A 16,812-nucleotide genomic window follows, 5' to 3' on the forward strand; every position below is an offset into this window, starting at 1 on the left:
ATTTACCGGTAGCTGCTGCATTTCCCACCCTAGGCTTATACTCGAGTCAATAACTTTTCCAGTTTTTTGTGGTAAAATTAGGTGCCTCGGCTTATATTCGGGTCGGCCTATACTCGAGTATATACGGTATGTCATATTTAATTTAATTTGACAAATTTTAATTCCATGGGATTCATAGAGCTTGTATTTTGGACACATTCCTCAAGTTAGCCCATTTTGAGGTTCCTTATTCAAAAATGATCACCCTACAATGCGCCACTTCAACCTGTTAAAGGTTACACATAGAAGAACAGGTTAACCTCAACTTACAACAGTTCATTTAGTGACCATTCAAAGTTACAATGGCACTGAAAAAAGTGACTTATGGCTGTTATCACGCTTACAACCATTGCAGCATCCCCATGCTTATGTGGTCAAAATTCAGACACTTGGCAACTGATCCATATTTATGATGGTTGCAGTGTCCTGGGATCATGTGATCAGCTTTGGAAATCTTCTGACAAGCAAAATCATTGGGGAAGCCACATTCTTTTAATAACTATGTTACTAACTGAACAACTGCAGTGATTCACTTAACAACTGTGGCATGGAACTTCATAAATTGGGACAAAACTCACATAACAACGGTCTCATTTAGCTACAGAAATTTTGGGCTCAATTGTTGCCATAAGTCAAGGACTTAGAGAGAGAGAGAGAAAGGGGGGAGGGGGAGAAAGAAAGAGAGAGAGAGAGAGATCTGTTAAAGCCCTGCAGCCCATCCTACCACCATACAAGACAGCGGGATGATATGAACTAAATACAGAACTAGTAATTAAAATTAATTGCAATGTTAAATAATGTATTCCTGTTATATAATTCATTTATTCCCATCTGTATTTACAATCATTTTTTACATAAACAAATGCATGTGTGTACATATACAATCCTCACTTCTAGCACAAACAGCAAAAGAGAGAAAAAAAACAGAGGATAGGAATAAGGAAACAGGGAAGGGGATGGGATGAGATAAGAGGAAGAGGTAACAAGGCAGGGAGAGGCTGTGGGACAGAAAAAGGTTAACCAGGCAAACAGCCCTCCCAAGCAATCATTTAGCTGATCTCCAAAGACATCCGGGTTTTGATGCTATGTAGTCTGCACCCATTTTTACCTTTAGTGACTATCTCTTATTCATTTTTTGTATGGAAATTTTGCTATTCTTTCCAGAGTATACAACACACAGAAAACGTCCAATCTCTTCTTCCTCCTCCTCCTTTTCCTCCTCCTTGTTTTCTGCTTTTAAGCAGGCCCCTCCCTTTCTACTCGATAAAAAAGTGAGGACGTGAGGAACTACTGTCATATGGACTCTCCTGCCAACAATCTGCTAGTCAAATTAATAATTACCTTTGTTAAAGAGACAGAGCTGCAGTTACTGATGGCATTTCTGAGATGGAGGCTTGCTGAGAGTGTAGTGATGTTATCGAAAATGTTATCTTTGGTTAGTAAGATAAAACATTTTCAATCTGGGTTCCAGAATAACAATGAATGGACACCAGGATTTATTTTTAAAAAAACAACAACTAAGACTGCTTCCTCATGTCTATTACTCAAACTGGTGTTTCTTTGGTTCCACTCCATGCTGTGTTCAATTTTGCAAAACAGAACAGGCAATAATCAAAAACTATATGTAGACCTTGAAAACCTTTTGGAAATCTCTTGGAAGACTTCCAAATCCATCCGAAACGTATTTAAAATGTAAGAAGAGTGGAATTATTTAATAATAACCAGATTGTAATAATCTTCACTGATTTGCATTCTAATCACGTCTAAACAAAATCATGATTTATTTTTGCCCTTCCCATAGGTTTTTGGATTGTAGCTTCCAAGATTCTATTCAATAGTCAAGTAGAGCTCTCACTTCGGGGTGGGGTGGTGGGGGTGGAAGAGTAAACTTCTGATCTAAAAAGTAAGTAGTGATTTTAACCTTACAAGTCAATCTTCATGTTATGTAAGCTCAAAAGTATCCATGAATAGTATGACTAGTTACCATATTTTTCGGATTATAAGAGTTTGAAGAGGCAATTTTTTAAAAAAAAAAGTTTTTGCACTCTGCAGATCTCCCAAAAACGGCCCGTTTTTTGTGAAAACGGGCCATTTTTGTGAAAAAAGGGGGGGCTTACATAGTCTTTAGGAGGCTTGTAGAGTGTTCCTGGGGGCTGGGGGGGGCAAAACTGAGCAAAAAATGGCCCGTTTTTTGCAAAAACAGTCTGGTTTTTTGTCAAAGCCTTTAGGAGGCTTATAGAGTGTTCCTTGGGGCTAGGGAGGCAAAAAACAGCCTATTTTCTGCTCATTTGTGCCCTCCCCAGCCCCCAGGAGCATTCTATAAGCTTCCTAAAGGCTATGCACAGCCATTTTGGTGAAGGAGGCATGGTTTCAGGAGGCAAAAAATGCTGTAATCAGTGTATAAGATGCACCCAGATTTTCAGCCTCTTTTTGAGGGTAAAAGGTATGTCTTATACTCCAAAAAATACAGTAGTCCCTAGTCCCAGTCAGTCTTTACAAATGAAACAAACACATCCATAAATGTACGTGGCTGCAACTGATTTGATTCACAGAACAGCAAGGAAGTTATTTAAAGGGGGATTTCCAGGGTTCAAACCAAGGGTAAAATCCACTTACCTTTGCTACCGGTTCAGTAGCAATGTGAGTACACACACCTCCAAACATGTGCAGGACCTGCGCATACGCAATGTCAAAAAGGTACAGTAAGCAAACAGCGAGAGTGGAAATCTGCTGTGCCATGCAATTTAGATGAATATAAATTGCGTGTCACAGCTGATTGTCAGAAAAACTGGTTCGCCTGAACTGGTTTCATTTATTTTTCTACATTTATTTTCAGAAGAACCAGTAGCATTTTTACTACCAGTTCAGGTGAACCGGTCCAAACTGGTAGCATTTCACCCCTGGTTCTAACTATTGAAGCTGATATTGTGTCTCCAGGATTGCACCCAGGAGGATTTCAACCATACAAAAAAGCTCCAAAACAAAAATGTTTTAGCAGAGGTAATGATCTCAAAGGTGTGAGAGTTCATCCCAGAATAAGAATGAAAATGGATTCCAATTTGGTTTTGGCTATATTTGAAAACTGAGACAGGACTGGCTCCTCAAAGGCTTATACTGTAGGTAGTCTTTAACTTATGAACAGAATTGGGACTGCATTTCCAGTTGTAAGTCATTACAGTTGTAAGTTGAGGCACTCATGATCTTACAACATTTTTGCAGCAGTTATTAAGAGAATCACCACAATTATTAAGTGAACAGCAGTAAAAAAAATGCTGGAAAGCAGCAAACAGTCACACATCACAGTCATGTGACCAGAGAACACTGCAATCAGTTGCAAAGGAAAGCTATTTGCCCGTCACCTAAAATGTCATGTGACCGAGGAGTGGGTGGCAGGACATTTTACAATGGACAAAAGTGCTTTACAGGGCTAGAAAGCGCCCGTTCCAGGTCTGGTATAATTCTGAGCAATCACTAAGTGAATGCTCGTGAGTCGATTTGGGGTTTTACCAATTAGATGGGTTTGTTATAGAAATGGCTAGTTTATATTACTATGTAAAAGTAAAAAAGTTGAGGTTTGATATTATTATCTTATTCTACTGCACCAGAAGGAGTCGGAAGTCAACGCCTTTTCTTTCTTTTTTCCCTTTGTCCCTTACTTTTCCTTTCCCTTCTCCCTGCCTTATTTTCCCACTATTTTCTTTTGTATTTTTGTATTTATATTTTAGCAATAGCAATAGCACTTAGACTTATATACCGCTTCATAGTGCTTTTACAGCCCTCTCTAAGCAGTTTACAGAGTCAGCATATTGCCCCCAACAATCTGGGTCCTCATTTCACCCACCTTGGAAGGATGGAAGGCTGAGTCAACCTAGAGCCTGGTGAGATTCGATCTGCTAAACTGCTGGCAGCCAGTGATCAGCAGAAGTAGCCTGCAGTACTGCACTCTAACCACTGCGCCACCGCAGCTCATTATAAACTTAATACAATTTTAAACTTGGAAGTGAATGGTTATAAGTCAAGGACTACCTGTATTTTGAGTAATCAAGGCAATTGCCTGCCTGGTTCTTTTATCGTTTACCTCTCCCACCAATGCACAAGGAGACAAGCAAGCTACAATCATAAAGAAGAGAGTTCACATTCCGTGATTCTATCTGTACTGTTCAGAAAAGGCAGTCAATGTTAAAGGGAGTCAACAGTGACAGCATCAACTCAAGGCTCACAATAACTCCAAGAGCCAAAGCAAACAAGTTTTTGCTTGTTTGCTTTGCCAGTTTATTTCTGAAAAGGTTCTCACGGAATAAGTTTTTTTACAATCAAATATTTGCTACGGTTACAAATATTTAGCTAATTTAATATGTTTTGATAGCAAAGCAAAGAAGATGTTCAGGTAGTCTTCAACGTACAACCACAATTGAGCCCAAAATTTATGTTGCTAAGTGAGAAATTTGTTAAGTGAGGCTTGTCCCATTTTATGACTTTTCTTGCCACAGTTGTTAAGTGAATCATTAATAACATGGCTGTTAAGTGAATCTGGATTCCCCATTGACTTTGCTTGTCCGAAGGTCACAAAAGGGGATCACCTGACCCCAGGACACTGTAACCAGCATAAATATGAAACAGTTACCAAAAATCAAGTGGGAGTGCTGCGGTGGTCATAAGTGTGAAAAATGGTCATAAGTCACTTTTTTCAGGGCTATTGTATGGTCACTAAATGAACTTTTGTAAGTCGAGGAGTACTTGTATACGTTTGGAAAAGATGAATGTCCCCAATTGTCAAATGGCAATCTTGGGGTTCAATGCTGTGTCTCTGGGAGCTTTGTTCTTGATAAACACTTACGTGAGTTTTACTTTTAGTTTCTCTCGTTTTTTATTCAGTTGATCATTTTTAACAGTTCTGGGTTCATCAGGTACCAACCATGCCGCAATTAGTTTAACGCATAGAGCCACATGCTGGAAAATGATCAGAGAATTATCATATTATTCCTTCAGGCACACAGCTGCTTTATCTTCTTGGCAATATTGAATCGTCCAGAAAACTGCTCTTCTAAACTACTTGGAACATGGATTAATTTAATTACTACTAGATATCAGTTCAGAATTATAATAGTATTTTAAATCAACCATCATACAGAAATCATCACTGATCCTTCAGATGCAATGGTCAAAAACTCTCTTTGTGCCAACTCTGATTTAACGGTGAGTTTATAGTTTATCAAACAAGTCATAGTGCACATAAAGCCTAAACCCAAACTTTAGAAATCATACACCATGCCAAATTAAGCACACATTATGGATTAGCATAAAATGTAAACCAATTAAGATAAGGTGATGCCTTCTGAATCTTGGAAATGGCATTCAAGGTAAGAAATAAAGTATTTTCTATTGATAACTGGAAAGAAGGTTCTGTTTTCTTTTTCTTTTTTTTCTTTTTTAGTATACATTTATATCGTCTTTGCAACCCTTCTATATCTTTTAAATATCCATTATGTTTCTTTTATATATACATACAGTATATACTTTATACCTCTGTCTGTCTGTCTGTCTGTCTGTCTGTCTGTCTGTCTGTCTATCTATCTATCTATCCATCCATCCATCCATCCATCCATCCATCCATCCATCCATCCATCCATCCATCAATACATACACACACACACACACACACACACATTTTTACATATCTTTTATCTCTATTGATTCCATACATCTTATATATACATTTGATTCTCTTATATTTCTTATTTTGTACTATTTTTATATACAATATCTTATATTTGTCCCCTCTTGTTAATTCTGCAGTTTTGCATTTATTTTCTGGTCTCTCGATTTTTTCCCTCCTTTTATTCAGTGGTGGGTTTCAAAAATTTTTAGAACCTCTTCTGTAGGTGTGGCCTGCTTCGTGGAAGTGGCTTGCTGGCCATGTGACCGGGTGGGAGTAGCTTGGCAGTCATGTGACTGAGTGGGAGTGGCTTGGCAGTCATGTGACTGGGTGGGTGTGGCCAACTTGTAAAATGTGGTGAAACTCACTTAACAATGCTATTGTTTAGCAATCAAAATGTTGGCTCAGAAATTCTGGCATTTGAAGCACGCAAGTCTTAAAGCTGTCAAGTTACAAGACCCTTGCACCCCTAACCCTTTAGAAAAAAAACTCCAGGGATGTTCAAACTTGACCCTTTAGAAACCCCTTTAGAAAAAAAACTCCAGGGATGTTCAAACTTGACAGCTTTAAGACTTTAAGGTTTAGATAGGATTCTTAGAGGTGAGCGGGGCAATTGGTGAACCAGCCAATCAGTGAGTAGTGGACGGGGCAAGCATGGTGCAGACAGGTGGGGGGAGGGAACTAGAACTGGTTCTAAATGGCACGGTAGATTTGTGGAACTTCTTCTATAGAAGAGGTTAGAACTGGCAGGAACCCACCTCTGCCTTTATTGCTTTCCTATTTTTTATATCTTGGAAAGAGGGTTCTATCGATGCTCATATCCTAGGACAAAACATAATATCTAATCCTAAATAGATCTGGCCTCTCCAATACCTGGCAGATACCAAGGGATTCCTATTTGCTAACCGATTTGGAGCTTGGAGGGGGGGGGGAAACTGCAGAAATTCTGACATCATCAGCTTCTTTAAAACAGAATATTTTCACTGGTCAGTTTCTCTGGTGAAGCGGCTAGTTTCCACCCTGATTTATCTGCTGAGGTATAAAGTACTAGTTTCTGAAGATAATTTTCTCCTGCTCCAGAACTGTTAAAAGGCAGGTGTTCAACTGCTATGGAACTGTGAAAAGGAAAGATTTAAACTAATAATCTGTTTATGATGATTTGGATTTCAATCACATTTTTGCTGAAGGAGACAAAAGGTCTCAGTGTGCTACAGTATGTCTTGCTGAATTAATCAAGCATCCAGTAAAACTATAGACCAGGGTGTCAAACTCAATTTCATTGAGGGCCACATCAGGGTTGTGTTTAACCTCAGGGGCCGGGTAGGTGTGGCCAGGGTGGGTGTGGCCACCTCCACATCACTCGTGTCAGGCGCACCCCCTCCTAGGCTCTGTTTTTCCCTGCAATGGCAGTGCTTTGCCGGTAAACACAGAGCTCGCGGCCCTCCTTAGCTGCTAGAAGAGCGCTGTACGAGGCCGTCACAGCCAAAAATGGAGAATCTCACATGGCAAAGTTCATTTTTGCTGGCAGAAGCACTGTGGGCCAGTCCTTCACTGTTTCCAGGGCAGCCCTGCAGCCAGATCTAAGCACCCTGTGGGCCTTGAGTTTGATACCCCTGCCCCAAACTGCATTGGTTCTGGATGTTCACACTAACAACAGTTAAGAAGACCACAGTCCAAGTCCACTGCCTGGATGCAGATGCTGATGCCCTTTTCCCACTCTTGCTTGCTCTCTGTCATGCTCCACTCTCACTCTTACACACAATCCCTTCTACTTTTCTTTCACATGCACAAAGGAAGACAGTAGAATGCCTGTGAAGAAAGGGGTGCTTTTTCAGATAAAGAAATGCGGTGGAGCTTGAGGAGAGGCCTGAGGGGATGGGGCAGATGGGAAAGCTTTAGAGACAAAAGTTGCCTTTGGGCAGAAGATTTTGTACAACTGTTTTCAACAGGGTTCTTCAGTGGTTATGCATGCTCATAAACAGTTTCGAAACTAGCTCTATAGGTTTTGCTGCCTGCACACGACTATTTCCATGCTTTTGAAATCCAAATACTTACTTCAAATACAAATAGAAAGGCAACACGTGCAGCAAAAATGTGCCAAAACTTAATAGAATGACTGTAATCATCACTGTTCCTGTAGTCTGCGTACCTGCAGAAAGTGGATAGAAACAGGTAAACTTTGCAATTTATTCATTTTTCCCACTTTCCCGAGCCTCCTTCACATACTTTTTCTCTGCTTTAAAATATATTTCTCTGCTTCAATAGGCAAAGGTTCTTAGAATGCCAATGCAAAGTTTGTTTTAAAATCGTTTATTTTAATGTAATTTATCATTTAACTTCTAAAGAGCATAGTCAGACAAAACAGAAGTAGCATAAAAAAAATCCTAGTATGTAGGTAAAACCAGTTTTGGTACAAATCAGTTCTTTCATTAGAGTGCTGAATACAAATTATAGAAAAGGAGGAGACCTACATCCAAAAACCTTGTCTGGTCTGCTGTGTACTTTCTGTTTTGAATCAGAGGGCACAGAAACATTGATAGACATTAGCCAATACCTGCAATGAGTTATCTTATTCCCCATTGGGTCCGTCAGATTCACAGTATTCTCAAAGTGCTGGACATTGAAAACTGAAAGGCTGTGGTTGATATAACCTGTCAAACAGCTATGGAAGCACAACAAAGCAGCAATCAGTATGTGCAATACTTCAGTTCTGCAGGTTGTAAAACACTTAATTTTGGACCAGAAGATATTTTATTTTAGTCATTCCTTTCCCTTTTGGTTCATTCTAACCAAGGTTCAAGGTAACCTAACTACAATCAGAAATAGGAAGTCACAAGATAAATGTAATACTATTAAAATCAAACTCTATCATTTAAATAACAAAGGCTTGGTGAATCATGCAGCTGTTAAAAGGGGAGAAGCAAGAGAGCTTGGTGTTATTGGTGTACTGATAACACCTCACTCTCAAAATCTAATGGCTTCTTTCAGCAGTTTATGTTGATATTATATACAACAGAAGACAACATAGAACATTGGAGGAGACCCTAAGTCAGTGACCTAGCTGTTGAACAACTCTTATAGTGCCACCTTCTGGGCATGTCTCAAGAGGAAGGACTGGATCCAATGCAAAACAATGACCCCATGATCTAACTCTGCCAAAAGGCCATGGTTGACTATAAAACGTTGTTGAGAGTTACAGGAGAAGTAGAGGTTGGAAACCCTTTGCATCTACCTAACTGATATACCAAGGTGACCAAAGCAGCCTCAGTACCATATCCCAGATGAAACCCTGATTGAAATTAATCCAGAAAATCAGTCCATTACTTTTTCAATCATTTTTCAGATTCCAGAATGGGATATTTGATACTGGGCTATAATTAGAAAGGACTTTTGGGTCAAGAAACAACTTTGTCAGTAAAGGTCTTATAGTTGTTTCCTTTAAAAGCAGCAGAAACTAATACCAGGCTCAAGGAGAGAGATGATAGCTAGATAACAATAGATAGATAGGTCAAAGAATTCTCTATCATAAGTCCTCTTTGCTGCAAGCACTGCCATGGAATGAGATTTCAAATGATCCTGAAAGAAGGCCCCATTCTATGTCTGTCCTATTCATCACAATATATACTTACTATCTTAATTCTTTTTTAGTTCCTATTAGCAACATTGATAGACATGCCATGTTTCAGATTTCCAATCGCAAGCTGCACCCTAAATACAAAAGTTTGCCCTAATATTGTAATTTCATTATTACATGAAACAAAATATTACATGGATATGCATCTGGATTAAGTTAGAAAGCACTTAAAAGTCACCGGGTTCATTGATGGTCAAATTTAGAATTTAATATAATTTGTATGCCGCCCAATCCCGTGGGACTCTGGGCGGTTTAAATATGGGAGACATTTTTCCTCAGCGCAATACTTTTGGTTACAGGACATGCATTACTATGGTTAAAAATGGCCACCAATAAAGGGACAATATTGGATTTATTTTTTGTGAGGAAGAGTCAGAGATATTCTGTCACACATATTTTGCAAAATGTGGCCAGTCTAAAAAGCTATTTAATTTCTTTTTCTGTGGTTTTCAAGCATTGCTCTATTTGACTAATTCTATTTTTTTTCTCTTCATTTTAATCTATATACCTTTTTACTCCTCTCCATAACCATACACCAAGAGGCCCTAGGAACATGACAATCTCAGCTATTCAACTACATTTTAGATTGTTTAGTAATGGGAACCCCGCGTGTGTGGTTCAACATATCATGTGAATCAAGCCACTGAGCTGAGTTATTTACGATTATTTACCATAGATAAACATGTCACACAAACAGGGAAGAGAAGCAACAGGATCCACTACAAATACAAGCTCACCAATCCTTACAAACATTACAATGTTTTTGAAACCCAGTTATATTCCTATGATGATAACAATGAAGATTATCCATATCTTTTATCCCACTAACCTTAAGCTTAGAGGAAAACTATGAACAATATATTTATTTAAATAAAAAACCAATATATGATACATTTAATTTAATAGCCATGTTAGAATTTCAGATAATACTAACTCAATGCCAGTATTGTTCTTCTGCTTGCATGGACTGAATGTATATTGATACACCAGAATGGGGATGAAATCTGAGGTGAAGGCAATAACTAGGCCATTGCCAATGACAGAGAGTATACCAATTGTTTCTAGGATGTAGTACCAGATACCTGTAAAGGGAATGAAAAACAAAAGAGACACTATCTTAGTCCAGAGGTGGGTTCTTACCGTTTTGGATCAGTTCATCCGAGTAGCTAGTAACTTAGCTTGCCATGCCCCCAAATCAGTTCTCTCGGTCATAGGCTCCACCATCTTGTTTTTGCTTCTGCGCATGCGCAGAAGGATTTTTTTTATACTGTGCATGCACGCATAGCATGTATCAAGCGTGTATGCTTGTGCAGCGTGTCCCTGAGCAAACCGGTAGTAGCAGCAGCTGGAACCCACCCCTGGTCTTAGTCAATATGTGGAAGAAAGAGAATTTACCTTAATTGTAATGAATCCTTACCCCTGCCCCTCATAGGGAAGAATAGTCTTTTTCCTGCAAACTGCTTTAAATAGAGCATTTATTTATGGAAAATGTAGAATATAAAAGAACTGCAGGCTTCCTTAATTGGAGTAACAAGGATTTCCTTCTGTCTTGGTCACTTTCTATAGAGGTACAATTGAGACTATTTTAACAAACTGCATCACTGTTTGGTTTGGTGGCAGCAGTGCTTCAGATAGAAAGTCCATAACGAGAGTAGTAAGAACAGCCTTACCTAAGGACAAGATTATAGGATGCTCACTTCCTGTAATTCAGGATACTGCATATAAGCGCTATGCGCTTAGAGCCCAAAGCATTGTTAGAGACTCCCCACACCCATCAGTGACGCTGTTTCTGTTGCTCCCCTCTGGGAGGAGGTTTCAAAGTATTTTTAACAGGACTACCAGATTCTGTAACAGCTTTGTTCCCTATGCCATCCATCTGTTAAACTCACAAGATTTGTTTCTCATGAACATGTATACATTCAAACTAGACTGTGTTGTTTCTCTGTGTCATATAATATATGTCGGTATATGCATAATTTTGTATTTATTTATTTATTTATTTTGTCATGTTTATGAAGTGTATATTGGAGGTGGTGACCCTTTGAGAGCTGTATGCAATTAAATTAATGTTCATTCAAAATGACAATAAAGTTATTCTATCTATCATCTATCTATCTATCTATCTCACTCTGAGAAAAAAAGCAATATGGAACAATGTGGTGACGTGTGTTATTTAGAGCTGTGTTATTTCTCAAACCTGGCAACTTTAACATACTAGCTGGGAAATTCTGGGCATTGAAGTTGAAAAGGTTGAGAAACACTGATTTAGAGAGAGAAATGGGAATGTTGCCTTCCTCATTTTCATTCTCCAAATAGCTTCTATCTGTACCTTCTTGCTGTGGCCAAAGCTCACTAGATCGTGACTTGGGAGACTGTACTTCAATGGTTTTAGTCAAAAGGCTTGAATTGATGTATTGCTTTGGACCTCAAAGACTATCAAAGCATTTGACTCATCCCAAAATTCTAATCCCCTTGTTTAAAAGCAGCTGTATCACAGTAAAATTGCTGTTTTGACGCATGAAACAGGCCTACCAAAAGGGCTGGGAGGGGGGAATCTCTTTGATCTGCATCTTACCAATGGTGTTGGCTTTCTTGGGCACCATCCGCTTCTGCAGTTTCATCATTTTGATAGCATCCAACCGAATTTCAAAAAAGTTACTGATAAAGGCCAGTAATGGTGCAAGGGGGAAAGCAGCCACGAAAATAGTGGTGAAGCTGTACTGCATCACTAAGAACATAAAGAAGAGGATGAAAAGAGGCAGGAAATTAAACAACACGAACTTTTGATTACTAAATTTGTTGGGCTAAAAAGGATATGCATATTCTAGTCCAAGAGCTTGCAGGCAATAAGGGTACATTGATGTCTATTCCTTTTCCAAGGAAAACATCTTTCATTAAAAGAACTTTATGGGAGTTCTAGTTCAGAATGCTTGAGCTTTATGAGTGACAATGCAATACCTTAACTGTACTGGACATATACAAGTTAGATTCAAGATGTTAACGTTATTACTGTGATCAAGAATATTTCTTTCAAAGCATTGGTGATAAGAAGTACTGAAAGCAATCAATTCAACAATACAGCTACAGTATTTCATTCTCTTGTTCCTCAAAACTATTGTGTAGCTTTGACTGACAAAACAGCCAGCATTCTAACCTTAGTTTGGCCCCCATCACAGGTTGCTGAGTCTTATAATGTTCTGTGAGCTTTTCCACTGAACTTCACTTACTCATCTCCATGTATTCATCAAACAAGGTGAAGACATTGACTTCATTGAGCTGATAGTTCCATAGCCATTCCTCCTTGCACGAGTCCTGGGATGTCTCCTCCACATGGGGCTTTCTGTGCAGTAGGCGGCACTTGTAGGTCAGGGAACTGAAGTGGCAAACATGTAATATTAAGGAAAGTAAGATTCAAAAGTAGACATCTGTCAACTGTTACGGTGCTCATGAATATCCACTGTTAAGGAGGCTAACAACAGACATAATCCACCCACCCTACAACTTGATGACTTCCCCAAATGGGAAACCCACAACTCCCATTTTCCCAAATTCTCAACTAATTATGTTGCCTTTCTTTTGCATTTTATATACATACATATATATATATATATATATATATATATATATATATATATATATACACACACATACATACATACATACATACACACACACACACACACACACACACACATATATATATATGTAATATATATATATATATATATATATATATATATATATATATATATATATATATATATATGTAATATATATATTCATGAAGGCTAAAATATCTGCACTGAACAGTTCATAGATTGCTCTCCAAATAGCCATTTGAATGTTCCTGCAAAGAAAACAGCTATTCATAGGCTTGATTCACACTGGAGGTAACACTTCTGTTCCCTTGGTATTTTTTTTTAATTACACAGCCACACATCTCACCTGACTCTGAATAGCTCACACATTAAACAGCAAAAGCAAACACATATAAATAAAATTTAAAACAGTTAACTTTAAGCAGTAACAAATATCAATAGAAGAGAATGTTTCTAGCTCAGGAATGGGGTCCTTGGTGCTCTCTGAGCTTGCTTCTTCAGTGTGATGTTACTTAGTTGGGTAATGAAATGTCTGAAAGAAAACAACCACACTCAGAGATCATCAAGGACTTCATTGGGGAAAAAAAAGAAGTTCATGAAAAGGCCAGCCTACAGCTCACAGACAATGCAGCTATCTTGGAGAGTCTCCGTGCCCAGAGGATCCTGATGGCACTCTGAGATTGAGCCAATCTAACCTCAGGAAGGATGACATTCCAGGGAGTGGGTACGGCAGCACCAAAGGTTCTCTTCCTGAGTCCTATCAGATGAAACCCTTTTGTAGATGGGACCCATAACATGCTCATCTGTATAATGTAGGAACTCTTGGAAAACAACTAGCTATGTTCCATTTAAGAAGTGAGGCAATTTCTTTAAAAATTGCTTCTCTATGTATGATGAGATGGGCAATTGCCAGATACCAAACCACTTGCGGACTTCCAAGTTCCGGAGAAATTTCAGTTGTCAGCTAAATTTGACAGCATATTTCCAATCAAACTTCATTGGGAGAATAAAGAAATCAAATGAGTTAAGTTTCAGAGAGGCTTAATGCACTTTTACACTGCAAAGCAAATAAAAACTGGGCCCTGCTCTGCCATAGTAATTATAATCCTGCAGAAAGCCACCACTCTGTACATCAACATTATGTCACTGTGCTGCCCTCTGGCTGCTGACAAAAGGTGGTTTTTTTAAAAAAGTGCAGAAGCAACAAGCAAGGTTTTGTTCAAGAAATATTTGTGATAGGATTCCTGCCATTTACCAGCTCAAGATGCACTTAAATAGGATTCCACAATGGGGCAAACGGTTGTAACCATGTGTATAAGTCCTTAACCACAGGCACGTGAACAAAGTCCTTGCCCTCACTCCCTACGTCAAAGTGCTTATACAGAGCTACCATATGTGTGCAGGGGAGAAGAAGCACAATAGTAAAAAGGGAAAGCACAGAATGTTGTTATTCCACAATCGCCAACTCCAGGAGACCCTTCTTCGTGCCATGGTTCTCCAACTGTTTAATGTAAAAATGCATGCTGCATATCTCACAGGCAAAGACACATGTTGAAGAAAGTAATGCCATTGCAGGATGTTGTATCCTAGATGTAGATGATTTAAGCATATGGGCTGCACTACATCTTCCCAAAGAAGAGAGGTCCCACACATATCCCTAGATATTGGCTCACCTGCTTTGAAAGAACAAAACTCCTTCCTTGCCTTGAAGTCAAAGAAGTACAGTTCAACATTTCTTTTCCCAGAATTGAACTTGTCATTGCATGCATGCATACACATGCACACGCACAAACTTTTTTCACTTGAGCTGCAAGTGTGCAATGATCTGGAAAAATGAAGAGTGAGTTGGATTTGATCTACTTACGGAAGAAAGTACTCCACGAGGTTGCTGAGAGTTTGCTTTAATGTCATAATTACAAACATCTGAATGAAAAGGTCTGTAATGCAACCACTCGGATGACACTAGACAAAGAAAAAGGAATGCGCTGTAAGCAAAGAGTGCTTCCAATGTCATTTTGTTTTGTACTCTCACTCTGCAAAAGGCGTACGAGGAAAGAAAAAGGTTGCACATTTGTACATTTGTTACGTTTTTTTCCAGCTTTCCCTCTCAAGAGCTCAAGGCGGCATACAAGGTCTTTCTTATATCCATTTTATTCTCTCCCAAATCAAATATCACACTGAGAAAGAGTGATCCACCCAATTGGTTCTAAGTACATGATCTGAACTTGTCTTATGCATCTTGCATCCATGCCTACCCATTACTGTCATGAACACATGTATTAGGATGCTTCCTTCTGGTAACTTTTTATAGAACATTTAGAATGCAAGTCAAATGTTATTGTGAGATTTAAGCAACAGAATAATCTCCATCTGGAGCCAAGATTTAAACCATCCCAATATGCTAAGAGATTGATGAAAACAGATGAATGAGAAAGTAATTTAATAGGAGATCAAGTCAGGAGTGGAAAAGGGGATTGTAGTAAAGTAGCTTACTTCTTCCAATCTCCATTTGCCAGCCACACGTACATAAGATCCTGGACGGCCATTAATCCTAATAAGGAAGTGAGATTAAAATATAAATTGTTCCCAATCCTAATGATAGCTTTGATAATTATCATATACAGAATGATACATTAAAAAATCCCAACAAGAGTCAGATCTTCAAAGGACATGGATAAATGAAGAATTGAGGGTAGGAATCTTAAGTTTTCAATAATGTGGCAGATTTTTCAATAAAACGTAGATCTTGAGTTTCAGCTCTAATATCTGCAGTTGCCCAATACCTACACAACTCTCCCAAGTTTACTACTTACTGTTTACCTCCCTAGGAAGAAAGCAACGTAGATCAGAGAAGAGAAATGGGTGAAGAACTGGAAGGTGAAGACTTTGATGGTATAGCTTTTCTCTCGCTCGCTGAATGATCTTGGCCTCTCTGGAAAAAAAAGGCATAAAACTATACAGTCAATTATAGCCCTTGGAACATCTGATGTTGTCTCAAGCATGCCTTACTCAGTTTCAAGAACGTATTTGTCATGAAGCACTGAACATCTCTGTAGTGAGTCTTCATTCATCCCCTACAGAAATCTTCAGCTATCAAGTTGTTTTCCAGTTGTATTGAGATTCAATTTGCTTCATCCTTCATGATTGCTCGTGCTATCTTGAGCTGCCAGAAGTTACAGCCCAAAACAGCTGGACAGCTCAGATGAAAACAGGCTGCTCTACAGTCATTCAGTACATATATATTTCAAATAGAAAGATGAATGTATACAGCATCAGATTCTTCTTACCTAGTTCACAGAGGTGGTGTGCAATACACTTGTTCACCTGCAATAGGAATATAAATTATACAAGTGCAGAGTGCCTGCGAAACAGATAGCTTCAAAATAAGCAGCAAGTGTGTACCTTGGTCATAATGATGATGCTTAAGTAGTGCATCACTGCACCTGTCAGGACTGCCACCGTAGTGGCTTTCTCTTGAAGAAATTTTGAGTTGGATTGAGTAAACATTACTGTCACCACAACCCTGTAGATGACCAAGGCATGGGCAATCCCAATCAGCACACATATCTAAAAAGAGGTAAGAAAGTATTGATAGCACCAAAAAGGAAAACATCAGAAGAACAGTGGAAGGCCAGGTGGTCCATCATGTAAGCATGATAAAACTACATCAATTCCATCTAAAGAGTAGTGGGTTGCCAATTTTTTTACTACCGATTTGGGTGCACTTCTGTGCGCAATCGAGTGTGACATTCGGGTGGGTAGGCGGAGCCTCCCGCCACCATTACCGGTTCACCTGATTCGGGCCGAACAGGGAGCAACCCACCTCTGATCTAAAGACATGAGTTATGACCTATGTTGATTAAATAATAAAGTTATTAGTCTTG

At 38.9% G+C, this 16,812-nt stretch overlaps 1 protein-coding gene across 1 annotated transcript in view; it reads right to left on the minus strand.

The window, feature by feature from the left end:
- The window catches only part of ANO9 (anoctamin 9), a 63,539-nt gene that overhangs the window by 2,550 nt on the left and 44,177 nt on the right, over positions 1-16,812 (minus strand). The window contains exons 13-23 of the mRNA XM_032212698.1: positions 16,331-16,495; positions 16,216-16,252; positions 15,749-15,860; positions 15,422-15,479; positions 14,793-14,890; positions 12,557-12,702; positions 11,905-12,057; positions 10,264-10,411; positions 8,250-8,357; positions 7,751-7,844; positions 4,877-4,989 (exon numbers count right to left, since the gene is read on the minus strand). Coding sequence (XP_032068589.1) covers positions 4,877-4,989; positions 7,751-7,844; positions 8,250-8,357; positions 10,264-10,411; positions 11,905-12,057; positions 12,557-12,702; positions 14,793-14,890; positions 15,422-15,479; positions 15,749-15,860; positions 16,216-16,252; positions 16,331-16,495 — 1,232 coding nt within the window. The remainder of the gene's footprint in view (positions 1-4,876; positions 4,990-7,750; positions 7,845-8,249; positions 8,358-10,263; positions 10,412-11,904; positions 12,058-12,556; positions 12,703-14,792; positions 14,891-15,421; positions 15,480-15,748; positions 15,861-16,215; positions 16,253-16,330; positions 16,496-16,812) is intronic.

This window comes from Thamnophis elegans, chromosome 1 (genome assembly GCF_009769535.1).
Source record: "Thamnophis elegans isolate rThaEle1 chromosome 1, rThaEle1.pri, whole genome shotgun sequence".
Taxonomy (NCBI): Eukaryota; Metazoa; Chordata; class Lepidosauria; order Squamata; family Colubridae; genus Thamnophis; species Thamnophis elegans.